General features: G+C 47.0%; 2 protein-coding genes across 5 annotated transcripts in view; one reads left to right on the top strand and one right to left on the bottom strand.

Annotated features, from left to right (window-relative positions):
• Positions 1-6,441, top strand: part of PIAS1 (protein inhibitor of activated STAT 1) — a 65,116-nt gene extending 58,675 nt beyond the window's left edge. The window contains exons 12-14 of one of the 2 annotated variants that reach the window (XM_064456026.1): positions 512-654; positions 975-1,012; positions 2,733-6,441. In XM_064456026.1, the coding sequence (XP_064312096.1) occupies positions 512-654; positions 975-1,012; positions 2,733-2,768 (217 nt within the window). In that variant the 3' untranslated portion in view covers positions 2,769-6,441. Of the gene's footprint in view, positions 1-511; positions 655-974; positions 1,013-2,532 lie in introns of both variants that reach the window. The other variant, XM_064456025.1, reaches the window with a different exon arrangement.
• A 2,802-nt stretch (positions 6,442-9,243) lies between these two features.
• On the bottom strand, positions 9,244-16,162 carry CALML4 (calmodulin like 4). Of its 3 annotated transcripts, XM_064456028.1 has the most exons (6): positions 15,875-16,150; positions 15,732-15,762; positions 14,873-14,966; positions 14,064-14,204; positions 13,216-13,404; positions 9,244-9,565 (listed from the first exon to the last, which is right to left on the bottom strand). In XM_064456028.1, exons 2-6 carry the CDS (start codon positions 15,732-15,734, stop codon positions 9,468-9,470), a joined length of 525 nt encoding a protein of 174 aa, XP_064312098.1. In that variant the 5' UTR covers positions 15,735-15,762; positions 15,875-16,150; the 3' UTR covers positions 9,244-9,467. The 3 variants fall into 3 exon arrangements, with proteins under 3 accessions (XP_064312098.1, XP_064312099.1, XP_064312100.1); XM_064456029.1 differs by lacking the exon at positions 14,873-14,966 and having other exon boundaries at positions 15,875-16,149; XM_064456030.1 differs by lacking the exons at positions 14,064-14,204; positions 14,873-14,966 and having other exon boundaries at positions 15,875-16,162.
• Positions 16,163-16,875: the final 713 nt, after the last annotated feature.

The following is a 16,875-nucleotide window of genomic DNA, read 5'->3' as shown; positions in this document are numbered from 1 at the left end:
TCAGTATACCTTTAGGATTGTCTTGTCCTAGCTTAGGAGTATTTGTAGCAGATTCGTAGCAGAGATCCCAGTACCATTTATAGTGAGCCATCAGTTCCTACTGTTTGAGACTGAGCTTTGCTTTGCTTTTAACTTTGCTGGACTTGGGCTGCAGTCTGGCTTGGACTAAATTAACTTTTCTGATAAACTATCTCCTCACAACGTTATTTTGGCGAACACGTGATGCTCATGTCTTCCTCACACCCCACCCCACTCCCCCGCCCTTTACAGTCCTTACAAGACTCACTGAGGTGCTGTAGCATCTTGATCCTATCTAGGCAAGCTTTGAAGTTTAGTCAGAAAGTTGTTGTTGCGCACCTGTAACGAAGTTCAGAATGCACATGACTTTGCGTTAAATTTGAAAACGGGCATACCCTGCGTGGGACAGCAGTAGAAATCTTCAAATGCTGTTCTTCTAGCATTAAAGCCAAGATTGTATTTTACGCTTGTAACAAGCCTTTGTTTCTTCCAGCATTTTAAATTTACCCCATCAAGCATCTCCTGTGTCGAGAACACCAAGCCTTCCTGCTGTTGACACCAGCTACATCAATACATCACTTATCCAAGACTACAGGCATCCATTCCATATGACACCTATGCCTTATGACTTGCAAGGTGAGCTTTCTAGCTGTTTGTAGCTGTAAGTACAGCCGTCCAAGCAATAATAACTATCATAAAAGGATTTAAACATGCCGTCATTTGACAATCCGTTAGTATAAAATACTATTTTGCATCCATGGAGGATGAGATGGTATTTAAAAAAAAAAAAAGTATCTTAAGGTTTTAAAAGGTTGATGTTTTGCACGCTCCAGTAGTGAAGAGAATCTGAAGTGCCGTCAGTATTACGCTGGCTTTATTTCAAAATAAATGGTGGGAAAAAGGGGAGGTGCTTGCTTGTTTTGAGAAGCTTAATTTTTTCCTTTGGCTCTTTACAGGTTTAGATTTCTTCCCTTTCCTGTCAGGAGACAATCAGGTAAGTCAAGGAAAATCAAGTCATATGGCAGATAATCTTTTCTGAGAAGAACTTGCTGGCATGGATGTATAGGCAAGGAAGGAGCAGATGTATGATGTAGGTGTAAATGCAGGCAGGCTGCAGCTTTATTTTATACACATAGAAGCTGTGACCAAACATAAGCACAGCCTCAGTAAGGGTGTAGGATAAGGCATAACAAAAGATCAGCGTTTTAGTTTCCAAGGGTTAAGCTCAGTCAGCCACTGTTGTGTTGTGGAATGACACTGGGCCATGGCTGAAGGTCCACCAGCCCACCTCCTTATGTTTTCAGACCTGAGGTCTGACCTTGGGCTGTCTGACAGTCTGGGCCCCACCACTGGGGCTCTTGACAGTCCTTTGAATGATGCAGAGTGTCAGGGGCAGCTCTCAGGTTTTTCTGAGGCTGCGTGCCTGTTCATACCGTGTTTGCCACCTTTCTGTAAGTGCTTACTGAAATGGGCTAGATTGGTGCTGGCTTCTCCAGTTTTGGGAACTAAGCAGGTCATTCTCAAAAGGAGTCTTGGTTGGCAAGTCCTTCCACTTGATCACTTTTCCTCCTGTGCCTCCCAGAAAAGAACGGGGCTGGGGTGGCTCCCCTGCTCTTTGTCCCTTTGTGTGTGTTCTGCAATCTCAAGGAGGAGAATTGCACTAAATGTAGAGGGACGCTTCCTGCATATCATAATTAAGACCAGAGCCTGCACTGTAGAATTTGGATTCAGAAAAGCTATCTTGATATTCAGAAAAAACATAGATACGAGAATTATTCTGAAACAAGTAGTGCGGAAGTCTGACGCTGCGCTGATTCGGCATAGTTATACCAGTGCAGAGATTTCAGGGAACAAGGCTGAATAGCCTGCATGGATCTTTCATCATAGTGGAAAGAAATATCAAGAGCAAAATTACCCTATGGAGAGATTGTATTTAAAACCTGGTTCTTCGTAGCTAAAGTTCTTGCCTTTCAGGGGCTGCCCAGCACAGAGTGTAACTCGGGACAGCCCTTGCTGCCGTCTAATGGGACTAAGCGTGCTATTTCTAAATGCGTTTTTCACACAAGTATGCTTTCCTCCACCAGCAGTGATTAGCACATAGTTTCACCAGCGGTGGTTGGTCTGTGACTTTTGAGCGGAGGAGAGGGATGGCAAAATGTTTCTTTGAATTTTGGGGAGTTTTTCCACCAAGGAATTTTTTGAAGAGGTAAAAAAGAGTGCTGCTTCTTACCCTTTCTTCCTGTTTTGGGTGTCTTGCGATACTGTTACCTTTCTAGTGTTTGCTCTTACTAATACTAGTATTTCCAGTTTCTTTTGGCTTCAGAAATCAGGGGCCGCAGAGGTAAAAGTTCACTGCATCGGTCCACTTACCTTACAGAAAGGTGGAGTAGACGAGCTGGTGTGAAATCCAGAAGCTGTCAGAGCTTTAGCTTACAAATACCTTCTTTTGTGCTGGTCTGAATCAAAACTATGGTGTCTGAAATGTAACTTGAAAATGTTGTTTTTCCCCCCCAGCATTACAACACATCCCTTCTTGCCGCTGCAGCCGCGGCAGTTTCCGCATCAGATGATCAAGAACTCTTACACTCTCGTTTTTTCCCATACACTTCATCTCAGATGTTTCTCGATCAGCTAAATGCAGGAGGAAGCAGTTCTCTGCCAGCCACAAATGGTAGCAATAGTGGCAGTAACAGCAGTCTTGTTTCCTCCAACAGCCTGCGAGAGAATCATGGTCATCCAGTTGCAAGTAGGAGCAGCACGGACACGGCGTCTATCTTTGGTATCATACCAGACATTATTTCATTGGACTGATTTTTGGAGTAAATGAACTCGTCAGAGGAAATCTTTGTGCTTGGTTTTACTTTATGTTAGAAACATAGACAAGTTTTTTTCCTTTTTTAGGGAAAAAAATTTATGTGTACAGAGAACAAAAGTATATTTTCAGTTTTACTTTTGTATATAAACCTAAGATGGCCTCGCTGGTAAAAATAAGAAAAAAAAAACACAAAACAAAAAAAAATTAACAAAAACAAGGAGCTTCAGTTCATTTTTATGGATGTTGAAGATTACACCTGTGCATTTGTCATGTAAGTTACTTTCCCCCCCCCATAGTTTGGACCCAAATGGCATTATTTTCTTCACAGTAACATAAACAGGAAAGGAGCTGAACTTTTAAAGTTCAAACTTGTGAGAGGGTTGTTTTTTTCTCTTGGAGACATTTACCGTTGGTGGAATCTAATTTCCCCATCCCATATCTAGTGCAGATTTTATTATGCTTAAAGCAGAATAAACCCTACCCAAACTATTCCACAGCATCCCCTCGGTTTGCAGGACATAGCCTTTCAGGAGTGGGTTTGGTTTTTTTGATGTTTTTTTCCTTTTGGTCATTTCTGGTTCTACCTGGGCCTCCATTCAGACAATTTTTTAAATTCCATGCTTTAATCAAGCATGTTGCAAGCTCATTAGTGCACCAGCTATTCTTAAGGGCCAGACCATAAAACCTCAGACTGAGGATTTACTTAGCTGTGCTCGTATGGGACAAGACAGAATTTTTATAGAATCTAGCCTCTAATAAAAGCATTGACGCCTTGGACTGTATTTTTTTTCTAAGAACTTACTATGAAAGCCTTTTAAAATAACGTAAGATCCTCATCAGCAAAATATTAAGCATGTGTCAGTTTTAAATTTGTGGAACTGCTTGTGCTTTAAAGCTAGCCATGCGTGTATAAATGGCCTGTTGACTTGAGGCCTGTCTTATTCTGTCTGGAGAAACCTACTTTTAGCTGCAGTAGATCAAATTTCTGCTTAAAAGTGACCTTGTCAACAAAAGGGAGAAAATACAAACAACCAACAACCGTTGCATGGTTTGTGCAGCTGATAATGGTCTTGGTACGCTGTCTTCTGAGTTCACATCCATCAAAATTATTATTAAATGTTCAAAGTCAGTCTCTTAAACCAAAAACCAACCCAATAAAAAAGCCCCACCCTGTAGCCCCTGTACTCCAACATAGTGCTACCTACTGAAGTCTCTTAGGGTAGTGGGTTTCCAAATTCAGTTTTCTCTTTTTGGCCTTGTAATTAATTTGATTTCCCTGATTTTTTCAGTACGCTTATGTTGACCCTTGAGCCATACCTACTTCCCGGCTTCTTTTATCTTTTTGTTTTTGTTGGAGTTGTGCATGGCGTAGGAAAACCTTTTTTTAGAACTGGTGGGTCGTTGTTTGGGCTGATCCGTTCTTATCAGAGAGTGAAATGTGTAAATAGCTGGAATGCAGTTTTTCAGGAGATTCTTTAAAGTAAGAGAAGGGGGAGGGAAGGAGGTGATTCTCTTGTGTCCCAAAGTCCATGTCAGAGAGAGTAAATATTTCCTCTGATGTGAAAAATATTTTTATAACTGGTTGAAAGTGCAGGTAACAAGTTTATCAGGAAGAGAGAGTAAGGAATACTAAAATTAGCAGATTCTTGTCTGAATTTTTAATGTTCAAAACTGTTGATTGCAGCTAGTTGCTTTGAGCATTGACAAGGGCCACCTTTTGCCTATGAAGTTGTCTCAAAATCTTGCATTGATTAAAAAAGAAAAAAAAAAAGAAAAAAAAAAAGAAAAAAAAGAAAAAAAACTTTAATCCAAGTAGCATTAGGTATTGCTGTATGATCAGTCGTATGGTTATTTGAAAGGTTCACATTATGTGGCATCAAAATCGTTTTTAGTGTTTTTACAGCATCCCTCTGCCACTAAATAGTTGACTTGAATTTTGAAAACAAATGTTTGTGTTTATATGTATATGTGTGTGTATATATGTATTTATAGATCTGTGTGTGTGAGTTAAAAGTGAGTTAAATAGTTTTTCCCATGCATGTGTATTTCATACATATCTGGCTGATATATATATTTCACCATACACCAATTTTATAATTTATTAAATGTCAGTTAAAAAATAAATAAAAGGATAGAAAATGGGAAATACTTATTTTTTAAACTCAGTCTGATTTTGAAGTGATTAAGCCTACACTAGGAATAGATCTCGTACATTTTAGTCATGAATACTAATCTGGTAACTTCAGAGCATATGCTTTGCTATAATACCGTTTGTAAATGCGGAGCGCGACTGCCGTCAGCGTAACTGGGGGCGTGCGTGTTCCCAGCTTCTGAAACACCTACGAGAGATGCGGGAGAGCTTGCGGCTGTTTTACCGACGATTGTGGCAACGTTTCCATTGACTGTATTGTTAAAGATGACCTGAAGAGCAGCTTATGTCACTTTTGACAATGGTATTAAAATCTTGTTAATTCACCTATAAAACGAAATGTGGCGAGTGTGTGGTGACGCGGGATCTGGCATCTTTATGCCTGTCTTAGCTTTTGGAAAGTGAGGTCGGCTGATAACGTCTTCCATTTCCTCACAAGCTACCCTGAAGGGAAGGAAGGCTGTTCAGTTCACCGTTGTCATTTCTTTAACCTCATGGCTCTACAAGGACGGGACAGAAATGTTCTCAAGTCCTCCTTTGTGGTATTAATCCCATATGCTTTGTGAGTATTCCTGTTTCATGCTAGGGTGTTCTTTATAGTTGATAATTCTCTGTGCCTCTGACCACAGTTAACATTGCTTGGTAGAAGTCTCAGTCTGAGTTCTCGACCAGTTCCCTGCAAACGTCGCTCCAAAACTCAGCCTCCGTTGTCGCCTGTTATCAAAGACGCAGTGAAGCAACCCGGGGCGGCCTGGCTTGCGGTACTGCTCCCTTCTGTGATCCTTAGACTAGTGGTCTCTTGTCCTCAGATTCTCCCACCGGAGGAGCGGGGTGCGCGCGCACGTGCACGTGTGCGCGGGTCGGGTGTAGCGCTCTGTGTACGTGCACATACACACCGGCACGAGCGCCTAGCTGTTGCTCGAAGAGCAGGGTGGAAGTGGCTTTGAATCGCTCTCGAGGGCATGACCGATGCGTCCTGTACAAGATGGAAAAACCGCGCTGAGCTGTAACCTACGCCATGCGCTCAAAACTTTGTAGCACTTCCATAACGATAGATGCGACAGCAGTTCCAGGCTTGCCCTTTCCTCTCCGTGGCAAGGAGTCAATAAGCCTTTCAAGGACGGGACGACTGATAGATTTTCATTGGACTCTCTTGGACCTGCCTCCCAACACAGAGCTAAGGACTGTGAGAGAACGTTTTGAAAATGAATTCTTTGTCGCAGTTTAACATTTCAGGGTTGTAAGCACATTTTAAATGGAAAGGATTTTGGTTTGTCAGTGTAACTGGTTTTTTCTTCCTTTTGTTTTTTTTTTTTTATTTTTTAACAGAGCTTAGATTTCTAACAAGGGAAAATTGCTGGTGGTCCCCGAAAGTGCTGCTGTTAATTGTTTTAATTAACAAAGGGAGAAATGTATATAAGGAGAATATTAAAAATACCATTAATTCCATGAATTTAAATCTGTCATTCATTGCCTTAAAACTTTCTCTTAGTTTCCATACGGCATGCCAAACCAGTAAATGGCTTTTAAAAATGTATAGTAGACCAATGTCAGTTTGTATAAAAGTACCAAGTGAAAATATTTATTATATGCATTGGAAAAAAAAAAATGGTTTACCTATTGAATGTTACCTGTTTATGTAGAAATCTTTAGATGTAATAAAAAGCATTCAGTTACGTTGTGTTTCCTGGGGGGAAAAATAATAAAGGGGAGGGTGGCAGGGTGTTTTCTGTGAACTGGGAGTCGCAAAGGTCCCTTTTGAACCGGAACGCTTTGCTTCTGAGCGTTTTGTGGCGTGGGGTGTCTCACACTTGTCTCTCCAGGCTCTAACAATGCTGCTTTTGTTTTGTGAGAGTGTGTGAAGCACCGTTCCTTTTTGCTAGCTTTTATTGGGGTGAGGCTTGTCCCCTCAGAGGGGGTGGTAACCTCCTGTTACGATACAGATGTGTTCTGGAGTAATCCAAAGTGATTTTGAGCTGATCAATCCCCATAACGTACAAGCTTTTATATTGTTTGCAGCTGAAAGGATTTGTTTATCAACTGTTCTGGTCAATAAGGAAGAATTAACATGCGTAGTGGCTCATTTGTAATTTGGTAATTGATGCATATTGGAAACAAATGCTTCTAAATGAACTCCTCGTTTCATAAGCTAATTGTGCTCAGGCTCAAAGCAGCTGAGGTTTTCGCTCCCCTTCATCTCTGGTACTTCTGTAGCGAAGCTCTGGAACAGCTCCGGTGGCAGAAACCGAACTCCATGCCGTGAGCGGACTCCAAAAGGCACTAGCGCTCAAAGGCTCAGCGTCAAGGTAGGTGGGTTTTTTGTCCAAACTGCGAACACTGGGAAGAGAGTTACAAGGGAAATCCTGTCTTTTGCTGTTATTTGGAGCCTGTTCTTGGCTTTTCTAGTGAATCCTGTCTCTATTTCACTGTATAATGTTTTTCTGGAGTGTTATCTGGGTGTTGAGCTGCTCGTAGCTCTCATTTTCAGAGAAACGAGGGGTTTTATGTTTTGTTTTCTATCTGGAGAGTAGGAATCGCTAATACAGAATTGAGGGATGCAGCAGCCAGGCATGACAAGGTTTGTCAGTTCTACATCGAGCAGTTTCTTTCCCTTCGAAGCATGATCCTTTGCTGCTCAGAGGGCCTTTGGTTCGTATCTTGGCACGTCAGGATCCAAGTCTGAGCTTACTGGGTTAGTCTGGGACTGCCGTCTTGCGAGACCCGCAGGCTCTGCAGCTTGGCTCCGAATCGGGAGGCTGGGCACGAAACTGCCATTTGTCAGAAAGCTACATCCTGGGTCCGCTTCCATTCCTTGCATAGCTTTCAGCATGTCATTTAATCTTTTGTGCTTTTTTACCCCCATGCAATAATATTCCATGAGAATAATCCCTACCTTACCTTTCGAGAGAGACAGTTCCTGATGTGGAAGGCGTCAGATTGGCTCATGCTTTGCTTTTTCAGGTTCTGACCAAGTTTGTGCTAGTTTCAGTCCCGGTTGATTCCAGGTGTTGCAGCGATGCGTGATGGTTTTCATGGCAGCCTTAGTCTGCGGCGGTCAGGCCGTGCTCGGTGCCTCAGTAGGGGATAAATGCATCGTATCTGCGAGGGCCGTACTGATTTAATTGCTGGTCATTTCACAGATTGAGCAAAGAGTGAGCTCGTTGCTTCAGTGATGAAGATTCAGAATTTAAAGGAGGAAGGAGAGGCATGAGGCGAAGGGGGCTCCCGTGGGTAGAAGCCGCAGCAGACCCGGCAGGAGCGTGTGCTCTTCCAGTGCGCTTTGCACGTCGCCGCTTGTGCTGTGACCGTGCAAAGATGGTCTCTGCACATTTCCAGGTGACTCCAGAGAGAATCTGCTGTACGTTGTCCTAAATTTCATACCAGCCTGAGGACCTCAGCTAAGGCTGCCAAGATGCAGGTGGAATAAGATCGACAACGACTTCTCTGGGTCGCATTGGTTTTAGTCAGCCTACAGGCAAGAGAGATGAGGTGGTTTTCCTTACTGTAGAGAAGCTGAATTTTCATGGCCTCTGTTTTTCCCTGCCAGGCTGTCTCCAGGAGCATGTTCTGGGCAGCTAGCCCAGAACTTGGTGACAAATACGTTTACCAAGCGCAGCATTTTCAGCGTTTTGCCTCAGAACGCAGGGGCTGCTTAACTGCACAGAGCCTTGACGTTGCAGGATACTGCACCTTAATAAATAATGTGGCAGGAGTACAGCAATACAGGGGTCTTATCTGTTGGGGGAGCGAAGGATGAGGAGGAACGAGACAGTGATCAGAGACCGTTCCGGTGCTTGGGGACTGGGAGTCGTCCCCTGCAGCCGGTGAGCATCGCTAACTGGGGGAGTGGGAGAATTGCCGGCTGCCTTCTCCTGCTGCTCCGGGTAGCCAACAGGGACGTGGCCGCCCCGCCAGCGGGGCTGTTAACTTGACAACTTCGTGACGGGGGAACATCTGGTTGGGAGTTATCGGATCAGATCGTGGATCCAAGGAATACCGGGGAACTGCGCCTAATTACACTAAATTATACCACCATCGTGACATAATCAAGCTTCCTGGGGATCTGTTTCTGCACAAAGAACTGTCTGGCCCTGGGTGTGTGGAAGCAGCAAATGGTTACGGGCGATGCTGGCTCCTTGCGACACAGTCACCGTGAGAGCGTAACGGCAAGTTATCATTTCTGCCGCAATCTGTAGGCTTAAATGCGTTTTTAAAAGAAGAGCTGGGGTTTTTTTTTAGGCATGACACATGTTACACAAGGGAGTGTTACGTTCGGTTTATTTAAATAACAGAGAGCTCACGTTTTGTGACAGCATTTCTCCAGAAAAGGGGTGGGAACGTGTGTAAGTGTAAGCACTATTGTCAAGGCAAAATAAGGATTTTTTAAAAGGCAAATGATGATTCCTGAGTCCAAGCAGTAACTAGGGAAAATCGAAGCCAAAACCATTTCAGGTCCTGCTCTTACCAGATCTGCTCTTTTGAATTTCAGTTGCTGACTGTAGGAGGACAAATGTTGCGAACGAATTCTTCATATTTTATTGTTCCGTTTGGTCCAACTTTGGCTTCTTTTAGCAGGTCGTCAACTGAAAGATTAAAAGAAAATACAAGTTTCAGTGGCATGTATTGGGGATATTGTGATCTTCAGAAGAAGAGCAATGCAGGATTTGGGTTTTCAAGCCATTTTTGTAAAAGCAATCACTTCTGGGATCGGTTGGAGGTGCCATCCAGATTGTAGTGTTAAACTGGTGTCAGTCAGCATTTTGATTTCAGTGTCTGGCTTTCTGGAGCAGAGATGTCCATCTCTGAGTTCCACGTGGAAAAGATGCGCAAATTTAATCCCAAATCAGCTTTTAATTACTCATGGTAGGAGTGGCCCGTTTGGCTTGAACAGCAAACCTGTCCCTGTTCAATTTAGACAGAACTAAGTGCTCGTGCAGGTGATGTGCCCAGCTTCAAGTAGATCTGTGTGACTCTTGTTGGCATCGGTGGGCTTTAGTGTTTGAAAGCCAAGAATGCCTGCTCAGCTGGGGCTCTAAGGCCCTCCCTGAAAACACCGCTAAGGAAGCGGTAGCCGTGCAGTTGGCACCTGGCTGCTTTTCATTCCAGCTTTGGGAACGCCTGGGCAGTGACAGCAGTTACCTGCCTTAAAATGCTCTCATCTGTACAGCCCAAACCATTGAATGGTATTTTTCCTGTCAAATGATGTCAATAAAATAGAAGTACGTAGATGCATAGAAAAGTAATGTTAAATATTGCTGAATGAAGCCGCTACTGGGAATTAGATGCCGTGTTCCTTCCGATGATGGGGGAGGAGGTGAATTCCCTTGCTTGTTTACTTTACCCCTAACATATAGTGGGTGGGTGCTAAAACAAATGTCGGAGAATCCCAGCAGCTTTTATTTGATAACGTTTTGGGCAGCAGTTTCCTTCCATAAGGTATCTAATACAGTCCAGGAGAGGTTTTTTTGCTTGCTTGCACGCTTGCTGATGTGGAGGGGCGTGCGCTGGTCACGCGTGCGTTGCGGGGTTGTTTTGGGGGGCCAGCAGCACGTGATCAGGATCGTGGCTGGAGGCTGTGCAGGCGGTCTGCGGGAGGGGAAAGCTGTTGGGTTGTGGGCCTGCATTCATCGTTCGGTATTCTGTTAGCAGGACGCGTTGTAGGTGTTTAGAACCTGTTGATAGACCGTTAGAGCAGATGGATTATACGCGGCCACGCGCTAATTACAAGTCCTCCGTAATCTTCGGCCGGGCTGGGGTCACCCGGCTGGGGCAGTGCTGGAGTGCTCCCCCTTTCTGACATGGGTGAGGGCAGGTCGGCGGAGGCTGCTCTGCGTTTACTCGTGAGCTGCTCGCCTGAGCTTACCAGAACCGCCGTTCAGGCTGGAGGAGCTGTGGTTGTTTAAATAAGACTCCGAGTACTCACACCGGGGCACCGGATAAGAGCTTTGCAGTTACCAGTTGTGAAATCTGGGGTGGGGTGGGGGGGAAGGTCACTGGAGGAGGGGAGGTTTAGGGGGAGAAAAGCTGTTTTACTGTAAATAACTGTGGAGGGTCTCTATGAGCAGCGTGACCCGTTTCCTCTCTCCGCTGTTCATGTGGGTGTGGGATGAGGCACAGGTTTCCCCTCCGCCCCTCTGCTTGCAGTCAGGTATCGGTGTGTATAAAGGGGGTAAGCGCAGCCCCCGTGGAAGCTGCTGCCGGCAGGATCTGGTTGCGGCGTGGGATAAATGAGGGGCTGTTGTGAGAAATGCTGTTGGTGCACGGTAAGTAACAGTCCGTCCTTTCCAGGAGATGTAATCCTCCTTACCCTGATGGTAATCAAATGCTTCGGAGGACATAAATAAAAGAAAATATTTAATTCTGCCGAGAACATTTAAAAATAACACAAGAAAAATGTGTTGGTTCTCATTTGGTAAAAGTATGTTAAATTAAAATGAAGGCTTTTCTGGAGCCACTGTAAATGAAGGTACGTGCCAGTAGTTACTGAACAATCGCAGATGCTAATGAAATTGAGTCTGTTCTGGCATCAAATATTTATAGCAGCTTAGCTGGAGTTCAGCGTGTTAAGCCAAAGGGGGAATTTCTTGGTGAGAAGCAGCATCACCTGCTACATTAGCATCTACAGTGCCTGTTACAAGTCGGCGTGTAGGCTGCATGTCTACTCCCAAAGTAATGGGAAATCCTCCTGCACTCCCCAAATCTTCTTTATCTAACAGCGGTTCTTGCTAGGATGCCCTTATTCAGGGTTAGTGTCTCCGTGCCTTCACTGTTCAGCTCTCACAATAGCTCTGAAAGTGTTTTCAGATGTAAATAGCTGCATAAACTATTATTCGAGTTAAACAACTGAAGAAAGCACTCGGAAGACCTGCCCGGTTGGCCTGTCACTCGTGAAGCTGGTGATGGCGGCTGGACCGACCAGCCTTGCTCTGATTAAATCTGAATTCTACTTTAACATTAGAAAGGACAGCTCTTGTACGCCCGAGGAGCCTAGCGGGGTCTGTACGAACCCCAGAACCCTGGTAAAACTCACTCCTTGCCCATATCAAACCACTGGTGGGTTTTTCTACTTGCTCTCCGCCGAAGACGGAGCATTAATGCGCGAGCTCCAGAGCCCGCTCTCTGCAGCAGGGTCGGAGAGGCAAGAGCTCAGCGAGAGCAGGAGAAGCACCCACGGGTGACGTGGGTCGGAGCAAGGAGGGGACGGGACACCCTGTCTGTGGGGCTGGTGGGCAGAGGGGTGCGCAGAGCGCTGCCCTGCCCTCCCGCAGGCCGGGGCCCCTCCTGCAGCCTGTGAGAGCTGGAAAAGTGGGGCATGCGTTTAAAGAGCTCATGTACGTACATAAAATGCCTAGGGCAAAAATCTGTCCAAAAGGTTTTGATCATTTTCAGCTTCCTGGAAATCCCATCCTATTGTGCCCCTTGGAGGCAAACTTCTGACAAACAGGACAGGTTTTTCGTGGTGGTTTGGGTTTTTTTAATTAATTTTAATTGAAAAGCCCCCCTCTCTTTCCCAAACTGTGCTGGCCACAGAGCTCACCGCAGCAGCGCTCTTGAGAAACTGCCAGTGCCCTGAGTGCTCCTTACAGCATCCCTGCAGCTGCGGGGATGGACGCTCTCCCAGGGCCCTTCGTGGGACTTTATAAATACAGCAAAGTATCTTGGGGGTGAAAAATCATCATTCAGGAAACAACTCAAGAAAGGGAAAAGGTGTCTGGGTTAGTGGGCAGCTGCCTTACCTCTTCTGCAAGGTATAAAATACCTGCTTGGCGATCGTGGTGTGGGTAGAGGGTGGCAACAGCGAGGTGACCTCACTGTCACATGAGTCTTAATCAGGTGCCGTGAGCCGCTGTCGCTAACGCGCTCGGCTCGGGGAGCGCTCCCCGCTCTCTGTGTGTGCCTGGGCTCAGCTCGGGGCTCTGGCTTACGTGGGCAAAGTGTTTTGAACGAAGGCCCGGGCTTATCGTATGGCTGTGGCAGGCAGGAGACTGGTGCCGGTGGGGTGGGCCTGGGGACACGATGGCAAGGGGCAATGCCCTGGTCCACCACGTGTCTCGGGCGTGATGGGGGGACATCCCTCCTCCCCCCCACCAAGGGGGGCACCAGCTCCTGCTGGCACAGGTCCTTCCTTGCTCCCCGGCTGGAAGTGCCTCGTCCCAGATTTGATTACAGAGGAAAATCAGGAAGGAAATGTGAAGATGGGGCGCATTTGATATATCTTTGAATTGCAAAATACCTTCTTCCTCGGAAAGCTTTTCTCCCAGTCTTGTAAGTTTGGCTCTCAGCTCCGAAACAGAGATAACGCCTCTCTTCTGCCTGTCTATCATGGACAAGGCCGTGAGGATTTCCCTCTCGGGTTCCTCTTGCTTCATTTGCCTGTACATTATATTCAGGAAAGTGGAGAAATCCAGCTCTGCGTTTCTGTCTGGAAAAATCAGAGCAGATTTTTTTAGGAATGGCTCAGTTTTGTAGTCTGGGTCCAGATCTAAGCATCCCCCTCCTCTCACCCCCTGCCTCCCCTTCCTCTTCCCTTTTGCATGACTCTGGTCTGGACCAGGGTGCACCACTGCTGGGAGCTTTCTCCTGCTGCAAAACCCATGTATAGCTTTGCTAGACTTGTGCTCTGACACCTTGTATCCAGAATCATTAATCCAGCTCACCTTATTTCATGATTCTTCTTTGGTCTTTGTGCTGTGCTTTGAGTTTATTCATACATACCTGCAGATTAATGTCTTTCTATGCTTTTCTAACTCTGCTGGTTGGACTGGACAGCTTCCCAGCCTCAAAATCCATGATCGATATGTATGCCTCCTGCTGCCTTTGAAGCTTTTTCTTCTTTAATGGCACTATTTTGATCTGTGTCCTCAACTTTGCTCACCGCCTAGCACATCAGACTAGGTTTTGGTGACTGCTCTTGGTTACACTGCATTGCTTGGGCTGTTTCACCTGAGAGTGGGTATCATCATCTAGGCTCCAGGCAGCCTCCTGTCTTTGCATGCAGTCTCCTGACCACAGAAAAAGTTGAATTTCTCTGACCGTAATCCAGTGTGTTTTATTCATGTGCTGCCGCGGCACTTGGCTTACCGATGGTGTGCAAGTGCAGGTGTCTCTGCACCTCTCCCGGCGTCGGGCTGGCTCCCAGGCACCGCATCACTGCCATCAGGTCGGAGGCTTTTATCTTGCCGTTTTGTTTCTTGTCGTACAGGGAAAAACATTCCTTGAACTCTAATTAAAAACCAAAACTCTGTTATGCCATGTAAGATTACATTGATCTACCAGTGACATTTTTTTCTCTCCCGTTGCTCGGTCAGGCGGCGTTGGAAGGGTTCCAGCGGGGATATTGTGTCCGGTTCGGGGTGTCTCATTTCAAGGGAGATGATGGGCAGTGCGGGAGGACCCTGGGCAAAGTGCCAAGGGCAATTAAAATCCAAACTTGTGAATAACTGAGGTAATTGGGGCCCTTCAGCCTAATGAAGCAAGCCTTTAAGTGGAGTCGGGCTTCCAAATATGTAGAATACTGTTGAAAAGTACTTTTCTCCTCCTTCAGCGGGGTAGGGGAGGATGCTGAAGGAATGAGCCTTAAGGAGCGATGGTGGATGCTCGTTTGGTCCCTGCCACGGTCTGTGCAGGGTCTGGCACTTGCCCCTGCCTTGGCCTGCCACCGGCTGGATTTTAATAAAAGACAAAAGAACCAGTGATGTCGTATTTTGAGTGCTACCAGCTGCCAGAGTGTAGCGGAGGAGAGCCTCTGCCTGCCCTGCTGCCATCCCGCTGCAGCATCTCCCCTCCCTTGCTTCTCCCCGCAGCCCTCGCCCGCCTGCTCGCTCTCTCCCCTTCCCCCTCGAACGCTGCCTTCGCAGTTTTCAAATAAATAAAGAAGGGTTGCAGCTGACCTAGATAAGGCTGCCATCCTCCCTTCCCACACTGCTCCCAGCGCAGCGGCAGGCTCTGCTCCTCCTCACGCTCAATGCGAACGGGCAAGTTGTGCTGCATAGGGACAATGTAAAAATCAGCCTGTTTTGGTGCGATCGCCCTCTGTGCCCGTCCTCATCCTCTCTGTCCCTCGACCTTATTGCAGGCGTGAGCGCAGGGTGCCAGGGCCCTGTGGGTGCCGTGGCCTCCCCCTGCCCCAGCCGCCTCCTGCAGCAATCCTGCAGAGTTTACTGAGCCCAAGGGCGCTGCAGATTAACAGATTTGCAATAAGACTCTTATTTCAGCTTTCTTCTGCCATTCTCGTAGCAAACCCTTCCTCGTTCCCATCCAAGGCAGAGGTCCCCTTTCCCAGGGAGAGCCCCAGTGCCTTGCAGTGAGAATTTGTACTTCCTGCACCCTCCCCTTCCTTCTCTTCCTCCTTCACCTTCGCTCCCTTCGTACGTGAAACCTCCAGTACTGCAAACGGTCACCTGAAATTTCTCCTGGTCCCTGCTAGCTTGGCCGGGGCTGATGCGTTTGTGGGGTTGGGAGGTCGCTGGTTAACCTCTGCTGGCCTCCACGCAAATCCAGCCGGTGGGTCTGCGGGTGGCTTCAGCTCCCTGCCTGTGCCCAGCACTGTCCTAATGAGATTGGGGGGATTTCTCTGGTTTTAGAGCAAGCAGATCCCCTCGAGAGCTGGGAGGAGGGCAAATGGGGGAGCACAAGCCCAGACCAAGATGCTTTTGGGGGAAGTGCCATTTATATATGTATTTTTTATATATATGTTAAGCTGATATTCCTAATAGAAAAAACTCAAAACCAGAACAAAACTGTACGTACCATTAATTTGATCCTGGGACAGAAATTTTGCCTGTAGCACGAAGCGAGGAAGGAGAAGGAGAGAAGAAAAAAAACCAGCTTTACAATCTGGATGGGGGGAGCAGGGGGTGAGCAGTTTGTATCAGCCGAAACGCTTCACTCACCATTACTTTGGGGACCCTCCTTGTGTTTTAAGCTGCCAGTTGGGATTGGAGGCGTCTGCTGCTACTTTTTCTATTCTATTAAGGGCTAAAGTCCGCCAGCCCGGGGTGGAGCGTGGCCGGGCTGTAATAAATACCCTGCTGCTATGGCTACGAGACCTGATCCCTGCCGGGGCCGGATCCTGCTGCCAGCACGGCTCCTGCTCACACGCCGTGGGGAGAAGGGCTCTCTCCAGCCCACCCGAAGCCTCAGGACTCCCGACAGGACCCCGAGCAGCGATGCTGTCGGGAGGAGAGGGCCAAGAGCTTCTCTCGGTCAGGGTTTGAGGGTGTTTGGGGCCAGGCTGGATGGAGATGAGCTGGTTGCGCACAAAAGGTTTGATGATCTCAAATAGCTGCACACCTTGCACTAAGCTTAGCTGCCGGGAGGCAAATCCAGCCTTGTTGATACCTGCTGAGGCTGCTGGGGAAGGGTGTGGGGGGATTTACAGCTCTGCAGTTCACTGCTGGAGGGGTTTTGCTGGTGGGCAGCAGCAGCTGGGCTCAGTGCAGGGCGTTGGGCATTGCTGGCAATGTCACTGTGCCCTGCCTGGTGGGTTGGCAGGGGAAGGGGGGTTTAGACATGTCCCCTGCAAACACGGCGGGGCTGGGACATTGCAGACGGGCTGAGAGGAGAAGGGATTTTTTTTGAGGTAGTTTAAAAATCTCCCCATTGTCTGACTTTTTATTTATTAGCATTTATTTAGCTAATCTGCTTGGGAGCAAAGAGGACTGCCACGTCTTGTTGCAGCCCTCGGCAGGAGCTCAGAAGGGGATGCCGAGGAAATGATGCTGAGGGAGAGGGAGGGCTGCAGCAAGCTGGAGAGCTTCTGGGGTTTAAACCCGGCTGCGAGGGGGAGGCAGAGCCTCCAGCTGTTGTGGACTAGCCCAGGCAAACAGCTGTGTTTGTTCACGTCTTCTGGTCCCTTCCAGCGCTGTGCTTCTGCCACATGGTTGCCATTCAA

The sequence above is a fragment of the Phalacrocorax carbo genome, chromosome 7 (assembly GCF_963921805.1).
Source record: "Phalacrocorax carbo chromosome 7, bPhaCar2.1, whole genome shotgun sequence".
In the NCBI taxonomy this organism is placed as follows: Eukaryota; Metazoa; Chordata; class Aves; order Suliformes; family Phalacrocoracidae; genus Phalacrocorax; species Phalacrocorax carbo.
The sequence above is the reverse complement of the archived record's forward strand: the minus strand, read 5'-3'. Positions and strand labels throughout refer to the sequence as shown.

Bases quoted from the DNA above. Each gene is read 5' to 3' on its own strand.
- CALML4 (XM_064456028.1), bottom strand. The intron at 14,205-14,872 runs GTCAGCTGCAAC...GTTTTTAATTAG, and splicing joins AGGATGGCAGCCTTATCTAG to AGTTCAAGGAATGTTTTTCC. The intron at 9,566-13,215 runs GTATTTTGCAAT...TTAATCTTTCAG, and splicing joins AAAGCTTTCCGAGGAAGAAG to TTGACGACCTGCTAAAAGAA.